Genomic DNA, 13,421 nt, shown 5'->3' on the forward strand with positions numbered 1-13,421 from the left:
CTGGGACTACCTAACATAGTTTATACCTTCCTCTCTCCCTCTCTCCATACCTCCTCTCTCTCTCTCTCTCCCTCCCTCTCTCTCCCTTCCTTTCTCTCTCCCTACTTCTCTTCCTTCCTTCCTCCCTCCCTCCCTCCCTCCCTCCATCCCTCTCCCTCTTTCACTCCCTCCCTCTCTTTCTCTTTCTCCTTCCCTCCCTCCCTTCCTCCTTCCCTCCCTCCCTCCCTCCCTCCCTCCCTCCCTCCCTCCCTCCCTCCCTCCCTCCCTCCCTCCCTCCCTCCCTCCCTCCCCCACTACCTCTCTCCCTCGCTCCCTATCCCTCCCTACCTCCCTCACCAGGTGGCCAACCTCCTCCGCCTCTTCCAGATCCCTCAGATCAGCTATGCCTCCACCAGCGCCAAGCTCAGTGACAAGTCTCGCTACGACTACTTCGCCCGCACCGTGCCGCCTGATTTCTACCAGGCCAAGGCCATCGCTGAGATCCTGCGCTACTTCAACTGGACCTACGTGTCCACTGTGGCATCTGAGGGTGACTACGGTGAGACGGGCATCGATGCCTTCCAGCAGGAGGCCCGCGCCCGCCAAATCTGCATCGCCACCTCGGCTAAGGTCAGCCGGTTGTTATTTGTTTGTTCGTTGCTGTTATTGTTGTTGTTGCCCCTGTCACAGCTAAATAATTAATATAGTGTAAATGATTCAATAGTGTTGAAGACTACTGTGTCTTATTGTAACATGCAATAATTATAAGTTAGTACATAATTAATTTGTTGGTCAAACAGGTGAGCCGCTCGATGAACCGGTTCAGCTACGACCAGGTGATCCGCTCGCTGCAGCAGAAGTCCAACGCCAAGGTGGTCATCCTGTTCACACGCAGTGAGGATGCCAGGGAGCTGCTGGTGGCTGCTGCTCGCATGAACAGCACCTTCACTTGGGTGGCCAGCGATGGCTGGGGGGCGCAGGTAGGGCCTGGTAGTCCATTCAAAAATAGTTGATTCCCGATTCCCTAACAATTATAGAACCAATTCCTGTATAATAATTGATTCCCGTCATTTTACTGCTGTTTTCGATAAAATGTCATGTTTTGTGATTGTAATTTTGGTAACTGCAGATGTAAGTTAAGTAAGAAATGTTATGTTTTCATTCCAATTAATTATAAAATGTGAATGATTTTCAGGAGAGCGTGGTGAGGGGAAGCGAGACGGCAGCAGAGGGGGCCTTCACCATCGAGCTGGCCTCCTACCCCATCCGGGAGTTTGCAGACTACTTCACCAAGCTGAACCCCTACACTAACACACGGAACCCCTGGTTCAGAGAATTCTGGGAGCACCGCTTCGACTGTAGTCTCACAGAGCCTGGTTGTAGCGAACACAGTCTGCGGGACGGCAAGTTTGAGCAGGAGTCCAAGATCATGTTTGTAGTCAACGCGGTGTATGCCATGGCTCATGCCCTGCATAATATGAGGCAGGCGGTGTGCCTACCCAATGCCACCAAGATATGTGATGCCATGAAACCAGGCACCGGGAAGAGGTTCTATAGAGACTTCATCCTCAAGGCCAAGTTTGATGGTGAGTGAAGCAGTCAAATAATAGAAATAGCGTTACCAGAAGGGGCCATCATCATTCTTATAAATATTCCATAATGGGTGGACGGGTGGCCATATTGAGTGCACCCAATTCTGTGGGTAATGTAATTCAATTTTTATGGCCTTAACAGCCATATAAGGTCAGGTGACATGATTACTGTCTATATCACAATGTTAGCCTATACTTCATTCACCACACAAGTTGTCACGATCGTCTTGCTGTGAGAGATTGGACCAAGGCGCAGCGTGTGCAAAATACATCCTCTTTATATAAAGAAGAGAGAAAAAACAAACAAGAAACGAACAACTAATCACGAACTAACAAAATAACAAAACTGACGACCGTGAAGCTATAAAGACAGATAGTGCTGACACAAACACTACACATAGACAATTACCCACAACCAGCTAAAGCCTATGGCTGCCTTAAATATGGCTCCCAATCAGAGACAACAATAACCAGCTGTCTCTAATTGAGAACCAATTCAGGCAACCATAGACTTTCCTAGACACCTACACTGAACACTAAACCATCTACTCTACTTAACCCCCTAAACCATACAACACCCTAGACAATACAAAAACACATACTTCACCATGTCACACCCTGACCTAACTAAAATAATAATGAAAACAAAGATAACTAAGGCCAGGGTGTGACATAACCCCCCCCTTAAGGTGCGAACTCCGGGCGCACCAGCATAAAGTCTAGGGGAGGGTCTGGGTGGGCGTCTGTCCACGGTGGCGGCTCTGGCACTGGTCGTGGTCCCCACCCCACCATAGTCACTACCCGCTTTCGTAGCCTCCTCCAAATGACCACCCTCCACATTAACCCCACTGGATTAAGGGGCAGCACCGGACTGAGGGGCAGCACTGGACTGAGGGGCAGCACCGAACTAAGGGGCAGCTCCGGACTGAGGGACGGCAGCTCCGGACTGAGGGACGGCAGCTCCGGACTGAGGGACGGATCCTGGCTGGATGGCGGATCCTGGCTGGCTGGCTCTGGCGGATCCTGGCTGGCTGGCGGATCCTGGCTGGCTGGCTCTGGCGGATCCTGGCTGGATGACGGCTCTGGCGGATCCTGGCTGGATGACGGCTCTGGCGGATCCTGGCTGGATGACGGCTCTGGCGGATCCTGGCTGGACGGCTTATGGCTGGCTGACGGATCTGGCTGCTCATGGCTGGCTGACGGATCTGGCTGCTCATGGCTGGCTGACGGATCTGGCTGCTCATGGCTGGCTGACGGATCTGGCTGCTCATGGCTGGCTGAAGGCTCTGGCTGATCCGGTCTGGCGGAAGGCTCTGGCTGATCCGGTCTGGCGGAAGGCTCTGGCTGATCCGGTCTGGCGGAAGGCTCTGGCTGATCCGGTCTGGCGGAAGGCTCTGGCTGATCCGGTCTGGCGGAAGGCTCTGGCTGATCCTGTCTGGCGGAAGGCTCTGGCTGATCCTGTCTGGCGGAAGGCTCTGGCTGATCCTGTCTGGCGGAAGGCTCTGGCTGATCCTGTCTGGCGGAAGGCTCTAGCGGCTCCTGTCTGGCGGAAGGCTCTAGCGGCTCCTGTCTGGCGGACGGCTCTAGCGGCTCCTGTCTGGCGGACGGCTCTGAAGGCTCATGGCAGACGGGCGGCTTTGCAGGCTCAGTACAGACGGGCGGCTTTGAATACTCAGTACAGACGGGCCGTTCATGCGGCGCTTGGCAGACGGACAGTTCAGACGGCGTTGGGCAGACGGGCAGTTCAGGCGCCGTTTGACAGACGGGCAGTTCAGGCGCCGTTGGGCAGACGGGCAGTTCAGGCGCCGTTGGGCAGACGGGCAGTTCAGGCGCCGTTGGGCAGACGGCAGACTCTGGCCGGCTGAGACGCACTGTAGGCCTGGTGCGTGGTGCCGGAACTGGAGGTACCGGGCTGAGGACACGCATCTCAGGGCTAGTGCGGGGAGAAGGAACAGGGCATGCTGGACCCTGGGGACGCACATTAGGCCTAGTGCGTGGTGCCGGAACTGGTGGTACCGGGCTGAGGACACGCATCTCAGGGCTAGTGCGGGGAGCAGCAACAGGACGCACAGGACTCTGGGGACACACAGGAGGCTTGGTGCGTGGTGTAGGCACTGGTGGTAAAGGGCTGGAGACACGCACCATAGAGCTAGTGCGTGGAGGAGGCACAGGGCTCTGAAGACGCACAGGAAGCGTGGTGCGTGGTGTAGGCACTGGTGGTACTGGGCTGGAGCGGGGAGGTGGCGCCGGAAATACCGGACCGTGCAGGCGTACTGGCTCCCTTGAGCACCGAGCCTGTCCAACCTTACCTGGTTGTATGCTCCCCGTCGCCCGACCAGTGCGGGGAGGTGGAATAACCCGCACCGGGCTATGTAGGCGAACCGGGGACACCATGCGTAAGGCTGGTGCCATGTAAGCCGGCCCGAGGAGACGCACTGGTGGCCAGATGCGTTGGGCCGGCTTCATGACATCCGGCTCAACGCTCAATCTAGCCCGGCCGATACGTGGAGCTGGAATGTACCGAACCGGGCTATGCACGCGTACAGGAGACACCATGCGCTCTACTGCGTAACACGGTGTCTGCCCGTACTCTCGCTCTCCACGGTAAGTACAGGGAGTAGGCGCTGGTCTCCTACCTGACTTCGCCACACTCCCTTTAAGACCCCCCCCAAGAAATTTTTGGGTTGTACTCACGGGCTTCCAGCCTTGCTTCCGTGCTGCCTCCTCATATCGCCTCCTCTCGGCTTTAGCTGCCTCCAGCTCTTCACGAGGGAGGCGATATTCTCCCGGTTGTGCCCAAGGTCCCTTACCATCCAGTATCTCCTCCCATGTCCATGAATCCTGTGTAGGTGGGTCCTGTTGCCGCTTGACACGCCGCTTGGTCCTAGATTGGTGGGTAATTCTGTCACGATCGTCTTGCTGTGAGAGATTGGACCAAGGCGCAGCGTGTGCAAAATACATCCTCTTTATATAAAGAAGAGAGAAAAAACAAACAAGAAACAAACAACTAATCACGAACTAACAAAATAACAAAACTGACGACCGTGAAGCTATAAAGACAGATAGTGCTGACACAAACACTACACATAGACAATTACCCACAACCAGCTAAAGCCTATGGCTGCCTTAAATATGGCTCCCAATCAGAGACAACAATAACCAGCTGTCTCTAATTGAGAACCAATTCAGGCAACCATAGACTTTCCTAGACACCTACACTGAACACTAAACCATCTACTCTACTTAACCCCCTAAACCATACAACACCCTAGACAATACAAAAACACATACTTCACCATGTCACACCCTGACCTAACTAAAATAATAATGAAAACAAAGATAACTAAGGCCAGGGTGTGACACAAGTTTAGATATACTAATATATAGATATATAATGTTTATGAAATGTTTTATTCTTACTTTTCTTATTTTCAATGTAATAACACACAGAAGGTAAGCGCTCTGCAAGCAACTCAGAATCACAGAGTAATCCTATTATTACCCTGAGCTTCTCCTAGACTGATGTCTAAATATAATTGAGTATTACATTTTTTTATTTAATCATGAATATTGGCAAATTGGGGCAATTTGAAACAAATGCTAATCTGGATTGAACATGAGATTGTTTTTTCAGTTGATGTTGTGTCCCTGTGGAGTTGAGAAAGGTTTGGTGAAGATTCAATTTGTAGTGATAAAACATGAATTAACATCTATGGGATCATCAGTAACAAATAGAGACTGAGTAAGATGCTTTGCAAGCAACCTGCAGTATTTTGAGAACATGCCTCACGAATGGATGTTTGCATTAAAGGAATTAATTAAAAAGAAAACGGATTCGATGAAGGAAACTTTTACATAACATCTAAGTATGTGAGACAAATGTTTTACTACATATTAAAACTCAATATCTAACTAAAGAGGAAGGGTTTTCTTTCCTCTTAAATGTCATAATTTATATATTTCTGTTTCCCCTCATCTGAAACCCTGAAGAAGGCATCACACCCTATAACAATAATAATAATAATAACAATATAGAAGCATTTCTGAAATCTATTTCCATTGTCCATGTCAGGTTGTGTGCTACTGGTATAGAAGTCAGGTGCAGGAGAGCAGAGAGTTGTGATCAGGCGCACACTTTATTTGGCAGAAGCAACAACAGACGGACGCAACTGCGTCAAAAACCTCCAGCCAATGGCAAAAGTGAAAAGCGTGACAACAGTCACAATAATGCAAATGTTTAACAATTAAACATACTTCGGGTTAAACACTGTACCCAGGGAAAAAACAGCCTGGCGAGTCACACAAAACATGAAAAAAAACAATTCCACACAAAGACATGGGGGGAACAGAGGGAATATATATGTAGTGTAATTAGGGAATGTAAACCAGGTGTGCGGGGAAACAAGACAAAACAAATGGAACAATGAAAAGTGGAGCGGCGATGGCTAGAAGACCGGTGACGTCGACCGCCGAACGTCGCCCAAACAAGGAGAGGAGCCGACTTCGGCGGAAGTTGTGACAGTCCAAGGCAAGATTGGCTGAATATTATCCGCTCTTCTGTTTCCCTCAGCTCCCTTCAGACCTGCGGACACGGAGAACATGGTGCGTTTTGACGCCTACGGAGACAGTCTGGGCCGCTACAACATCTTCCACTACCACAAAGAGGAGGATAAATACGTGTACAGGAAGGTATGTAGCTCTCCATCCAGGGGTGCTGTACTGCGGCTGACCATGTGCCTCTCACCGTGTGTGTGTGTGTGTGTGTGTGTGTGTGTGTGTGTGTGTGTGTGTGTGTGTGTGTGTGTGTGTGTGTGTGTGTGTGTGTGTGTGTGTGTGTGTGTGTGTGTGTGTGTGTGTGTGTGTGTGTGTGTGTGTGTGCGAGATTGGGAAAAAGGCAGAAGACACATTTCTGTTTTAACAAAGTATCTCTCCTCTCCACTCCTGTTCTCTAAAGGTGGGCTACTGGGCCCAGGGCCTCATCCTAAACACCAGCCAGGTGCCATGGAGGGGCCCGGGCGAGGGGCCCCCCACCTCCCAGTGCAGCGACCCCTGTAGGAAGAACGAGGTGAAGAGCATGCAGCCTGGAGACGTGTGCTGCTGGATCTGCATCCCCTGCCAGGTAATACATCCACAAGCAAGGAGAGAAGAGTGTAAGAGATTACACTATTCTGTCATTGTATAGTTTATCTTCTGTTAGTCAGTAGCTCACTTTGAGGGTGTGTTCTACCCGGCACCATTCATTTCTGCCAGTTGAAAATACACTACCTTATTTTTTTAAAGATTAAGTTTAGGGTTAGGATAGGGCTGTTGCAGTGACCATGTTACCGCCACACTGGCAGTGATGAGTCATGACTGCAGTAAAATTAAGTGTGACCATTGAGTCACGGTAATATCCTTTTATGCACTCTGGACATGCTTTGGTAGTACCCAACTTGCTAACTACAACCAGGTCCTAATGGCCTGGTACTCAGGGCTCTATTGTCCCTGCATCAGGTCCTAATGGCCTGGTACTCAGGGCTCTATTGTTCCTCCATCAGGTCCTAATGGCCTGGTACTCAGGGCTCTATTGTCCCTCTAACCACTCTGACATCAATGCAAATGCCTTTGAAAATCACATCAAACACATCAGAACAGTAGGCCTATAGTATATTAAAACTCACCTCACTGTGATGATCAAATTGAAGAAAGAAGTTCAACAGCAGGCTGAAACAGTGTAAAACATGGTTGTTGTGGATGTTGTTTCAAAGCCTAACACAACTAAATGGACAGCGCTTTATAAGGTGATGATTAATTCAAAACACATATTAGAGCTTATTGATATGCATAGGCTTATGAGCCTAAGCCAACAAAAAAACGGAATAAAAATTATGATTGTGCCCTTATACCATACATAGCCAACTGCATATTACACATGGCAGAAAAACATAAAACAAAACTGATTTAAGATGTCTTTGGTACATAATTGGTCTAGCCTTTGAGTGTGGACTGTATTATTATGCATACTGGATGGACTGGTTACCTTATGCTACGCTCCAACATTTCTATCCATGAGTCTGGGGGAAAAACATATTGAGTGACACGATACCTTCAGTTATACAGAATATCTCACCACCATGTGTTTCCATCTCCTCTCCTTTATTCCTTTATTGAGCATGCAGAGAGACTGTCAACAGTTTAGTGAAATATGTTTAGTTGCGAAAACATGTTACTATTGATGTTCCTGAGCAGAATTAAGCACTGGGTAGCTGCAGGAACAAGGTTGAAGAGGCCATGGCAAACAGAGTTTGGGCGGAATATCACCTGTCGGTCATCAAGGGCATGCTCCTCAAACAGTGGTTGATGCATGGAGGGAAATAAGTATTCTTATATTTTTCAGTTGTTCATATCAGTTGTTCATATTAAGCACAGCTCCGTTAGGAAAGCGCGCGGCCTCCATTCGCTATTTGAGTTCGAATGGAGGCCCCTGCCCCTGTTCCTGCCCATTTGATAATGGGCCATTCTCAATCTAAACTAATTTGACATATTAGGGAAGACAAGATTAAGTTGAGAGTAGTCTGATGAGTGAAAATATGATCACTTGATGAGAGAACAGCTGTGCAGCCTGTGGCAAGGAACAGAGCGCAAGCTTTTTTTTGTCACTTTCTAAAATCATCAATAACCTATAGTTGCACCATGCAGCCCATATATGACATTCTAAGGATTGTATCATTCACAACTAAAGTTGACAAATGACTCTAAATGTAGCATATAGGACCTGTTTCCAATGATCACTTTTATGCTCAATTTAGCCACTTCATATGCTCACTCGCTGCTTTCTATTTAATTCAGCTAAGTTCAATGATATTCTTCTTCCTATAAAATCAGATAAAACTAAGTAATGGCACCAGACTTCTAAGCATATCTTGTCTGCTAAATGAACAAGCAAACAGAGTATGGCATTGAACATAGCCAGTTAACATACAGTAGGCCAACTCATATTCTGTCTGTTCTTCTGAAATACATTTTCTTCATATCATAATGACTAATAAATAATAGATTTATTGTGATGGTGTATATTAAATTGAGTTGTTAGACTTTTTAAAATGTAGATGTTCCAAAGGCGCTCATCAAATATTGTCGATAGTTAGTTTAACAACTACTGAACATCTACAAACCATCTATTTGGGACTATACACTTCCTTTCCCCCTGCCAGCCCTACCAGTACCTGCTGGATGAGTTCACCTGTGCAGACTGTAGCTTTGGACAGTGGCCTCAGGCCAACCTGACAGGCTGTTTCGACCTGCCAGAGGAGTACATCCGCTGGGAGGTACTGTCACTGTTTTCCCTCTCCCTCCTTTTGCTGCTATTTTCTTCCCTTTTAAAAAAAAGAATCTGTAAAGTGTTTTGCAACTTATACATGTGAAATAACACTTTAAATTAACCTTGATTTGATTTAGGATGCCTGGGCTATTGGGCCGGTCACCATCTCCTGCCTGGGCATGTTGTGTACCCTCTCCGTGGTGGGCCTGTTCTTCAAGCACAACGACACCCCAGTGGTCAAAGCCAGTGGGCGAGAGCTGTCCTACATCCTCCTGCTGGGGGTCCTGATGTGCTACAGCATGACCTTCATCTACATCGCCAAGCCCTCCACGGCCGTGTGTACCCTACGTCGACTCGGCCTGGGCACCTCCTTTGCCGTGTGCTACTCGGCGCTCCTCACCAAGACCAACCGCATTGCGCGGATCTTCAGCGGGGTGAAGGACGGGGCCACACGGCCACGGTTCATCAGCCCGGCCTCCCAGGTGGCTATTTGTGGCGGGCTGATCTCCTGTCAGCTCCTGGTGGCCTTGGTCTGGCTCCTGGTGGAGATGCCTGGCGTCAGGAAGGAGGTGGGTATAACAAAGTTGGATTCCTAACCCCCAGCCTGAAATGTTTCCACTCATGCTGTCAAATCATTTGATTTTCTATAGAGTAATAAGGTGTTGTCAAGCGGGCGGTCATGTGTGTTTGCAAGGCAGAGGATCCCAGTGAGGGACAGGGACGGAAGCTATACTGTTAAGCAAGCACAATGACAGTGATGCCTGTCACAAGAGCATAGAGATATAATACTTCTCTATATTAATATACTTTTCACTACTCAATATATCTAATACTATTCTATTCTATTTAATTATATGGAGGTGAGCCCCGAGAGGAGGGATATAGTCACCCTGAAGTGCAACAGCAAGGACTCCAGCATGCTGGCTGCTCTGGCCTACAACTGCATCCTCATCGTCCTCTGTACGGTCTACGCCTTCAAGACCAGGAAGTGCCCCGAGAACTTCAACGAGGCCAAGTTCATTGGGTTCACCATGTACACCACCTGTATCATCTGGCTGGCCTTCCAGCCCATCTTCTACGTAACGGCCAGCGACTACAGGGTGAGTGGGAATAATAGACTCGAATTAGGGTTGTAAAAATGCTGGTAACTTTTCCAAAAGGTCCAGGTTTTCCAGAAATCCTGGTTGGAGGTTTTCGGATTTCCTGCTTATTACCTCCAGAGTTCAAGAATCTTCTAACCAGGATTTTGGACAACTTGGGAATTTTAGTAACTTTACCATAATTTATGCAACCCCAACTCCAATATATTGTAATGAAATGAGGGACTAGAATTAGTTAATTGTGCTTATCAACACTAGGGTCAGTACGATATGAATGACAGTGGGTGTCTTTTCTCCCAGATCATTATTTTTTGTAATCTATAAGTCCTTGAATGTGTCATAGCGTACCAAAGGATCTAGGTGACATACATACATTCCTTTTGATCATCACCTTACTCTGTGTCTCCTCAAAGGACTGTATTTCTTTTCATGTGTCGTAGAGATGCTTTAAAGACAAGAACAAAGACACTGGAGAAAGAGATACCCGGTCTTGATTATGTGGGCGTTAAACCCCAGTCTTAATAGGCACATATAGTATAGTCACATCGACTGTTACTGAGAAGACAAAGACAATCTCCAAATTATTTTCTGTATCTAATCTAAAACAGCAGTATTGCCAATCCAATACCTTATATTACGATTTGAAAAGTAATTATGTTTTTCTCTCATCTAATGTCGACAGTGAAATGTGCAGGAGATTCAACCAGGGCATTTTGATAGGAAGACTCTTGTTCCCAATGTCCCTTTTCTAATAAGTCATTTAGAAAGGAAGACTTGTTCCCAGCGTCCCTCTTCTGCAGTAGCTTGTGAAAATAATCAACCCCTTTGGCATTTTTCCTAGTTTGTTTCCTTGCAACCTAGAATTAAAATAGATTTTTGGGGGGTTTGTATCATTTGATTTACACAACACACCTACCCCTTTGAAGATGCAAAATATTTTTTATTGTGAGACAAACAAGAAATAAGACAAAAAAACAGTAAACTTGAGCGTGCATAACTATTCACCCCCTCCCCCCCCCCCCCAAAAAAAAATCAATACTTTGCAGAGCCACCTCTTGCAGTAATTACAGCTGCAAGTCTCTTGGGGTATGTCTCTATTGCCCGTTCTTCAAGGCAAAACTGCTCCAGCTCCTTCAAGTTGGATTGGTTCCGCTGGTGTACAGCAATCTTTAAGTCATACCACAGATTCTCAATTGGATTTAGGTCTGGGCTTTGACTAGGCCATTCCAAGACATTTAAATGTTTCCCCTTAAACCACTTGAGTGTTGCTTTAGCAGTATGCTTAGGGTCATAGTCCTGCTGGAAGGTGAACATCCATCCCAGTCTCAAATATCTGGAAGATTGAAACAGGTTTCCCTCAAGAATTTCCCTGTATTTATCGCCATCCATCATTCCTTCAATTCTGACCAGTTTCCCAGTCCCTGCATATGAAAAACATCCCCACAGCATGATACTGCCACCACCATGCTTCACTGTAGGTTTTCTTTACTGTAGGTTTTTCACGGAAGGTTTTCTCGGGGTGATGAGAGATGTTGGGTTTGCGCCAGACATAGAGTTTTCCTTGATGGCCAAAAAGTTAAATTTTAGTCTTATCTGACCAGAGTACCTTCTTCCATATGTTTGGGGAGTCTCCCACAAGCTTTGGGGAGTCTCCCACATGTTTGCTTAATTTTTCTTTAAGCAATGGCTTTTTTCTAGCCACTCTTCCGTAAAGCCCAGCTCTATGGGGTGTATGGCTTAAAGTGGTCCTATGGACAGATGCTCCAATCTCCGCTGTGGAACTTTGCAGCTCCTTCAGGGTTATCTTTGGTCTCTTTGTTGCCTCTCTGATTAATGCCTTCCTTGCCTGGTCCTTGAGTTTTGGTGGGCGGCCCTCTCTTGGCAGGTTTGTTGTGGTGCCATATTCTTTCCATTTTTAAATAATGGATTTAATCGTGCTCCGTGGGATGTTCAAAGTTTCGGATATTTTCTTTATAACTCAACCCTGATCTGTACTTCTCCACAACTTTGTCCCTGACCTGTTTGGAGAGCTCCTTGGTCTTCATGGTGCCGCTTGCTTGGTTGTGCCCCTTGCTTAGTGGTGTTGCAGACTCTGGGGCCTTTCAGAACAAGTGTATATATACTGAGATCATGTGACAGATCATGTGACACTTAGATTACACACAGGTGGACTTTATTTAACCAATTATGTGACTTCTGAAGGTAATTGGTTGCACCAGATCTTATTTCGGGGCTTCATAGCAAAGGGGGTGAATACTTATGCACGCACCACTTTTTATTTATTTATTTATTTGTTGAATTTTATGAAACAAGTTATGTTTTTCATTTCACTTCACCAATTTTGACTATTTTGTGTATGTCTATTACATGATATCCAAATAAAAATCAATTTAAGTTACAGGTTGTGATGCAACAAAATAGGAAATACGCCGAGGGGGATGAATACTTTTGCAAGGCACTGTAATTGGGCATTTAGTTGGAACACAGAGTTTCTTAAACCAGAGGCGCAAGATCGCGAGACTTCCGGGAAAGCTTGTGAAAAAGACCAAACAGACCAGTTTGAGAAGTCAGAGAGAAGTGAAAATGATTCCTTAGTTGTTAATGTTCTGGAAATCTAAAGGCACAACCTAGATTCGAGCCAATGTCTTAATTAAGTAGTTGAACATATTACTCCAACCATGTGAAAGTGACAAACTGACACATTTTCATTTTTGTCCAAAACATCTTTATAAATCGAATGACCTTTGATTTGAAGGCCTGCACATGCACAGTTCGGCGTGAGACGACTGTTAGACCGATGACTTGTTTCTACGCACGAGCTAATCTTGCCAATGTCGCCATCTCATCATCGCCAACAAGCGTGATTTGAGATTTCTATTGGTGAAGCAGTTTCATCTTCAAACTGCACTGTCTTTGATAGGAAGACTCTTGTTCTCAGCATCCCTCTACTAAAATGGCATTTAGATAGGAAGACTAATCTAATATTGCCGCAGCTTAGTTTCCTGTTCTCAGTTTAGATCAGTTCGAAGGAGGGAATAGAGGGATGGAGGGATGGGAGCTGGGCTTCTCAGGGCCTAATGCTTAGATTGTCTAAGATTATTGATAGTCATCAACAGACAGGCTTAGCATCCACATTTTTTTTTACTGTTAATCAAATAAGCACCCAGATGATGAGCCCTATATGACACCACATCATAGCCTAACAGGATAGATGATTTACTGTACTGTATATATCTGTATACAAATATACACTACATGGCCAAAAGTATGTGCACACCTGCTTGTTGAGCATCTCATTCCAAAATCATGGGCATTAATGTGTAGTTGGTCCCCCATTTACTGCTATAACAGCCTCCACTCTTCTGGGAAGGCTTTCCACTAGATGTTGGAACATTGCTGCGGGGACTTGCTTCCATTCAGCCACAACAACATTAGTGAGGTCGGGCACTG

The 13,421-nt window shown here is 46.7% G+C and overlaps 1 protein-coding gene across 1 annotated transcript in view; it reads left to right on the forward strand.

Annotated features, from left to right (window-relative positions):
- Positions 1–13,421, forward strand: part of LOC120064802 (metabotropic glutamate receptor 2-like) — a 59,916-nt gene that overhangs the window by 43,658 nt on the left and 2,837 nt on the right. Inside the window, exons 2-9 of the mRNA XM_039015401.1 lie at positions 340–609; positions 780–959; positions 1,175–1,565; positions 6,142–6,260; positions 6,526–6,690; positions 8,765–8,878; positions 9,009–9,440; positions 9,732–9,971. Of these exons, the coding sequence (XP_038871329.1) occupies positions 340–609; positions 780–959; positions 1,175–1,565; positions 6,142–6,260; positions 6,526–6,690; positions 8,765–8,878; positions 9,009–9,440; positions 9,732–9,971 (1,911 nt within the window). The remainder of the gene's footprint in view (positions 1–339; positions 610–779; positions 960–1,174; positions 1,566–6,141; positions 6,261–6,525; positions 6,691–8,764; positions 8,879–9,008; positions 9,441–9,731; positions 9,972–13,421) is intronic.

Source organism: Salvelinus namaycush, chromosome 20, assembly GCF_016432855.1.
Source record: "Salvelinus namaycush isolate Seneca chromosome 20, SaNama_1.0, whole genome shotgun sequence".
Classification (NCBI taxonomy): domain Eukaryota; kingdom Metazoa; phylum Chordata; class Actinopteri; order Salmoniformes; family Salmonidae; genus Salvelinus; species Salvelinus namaycush.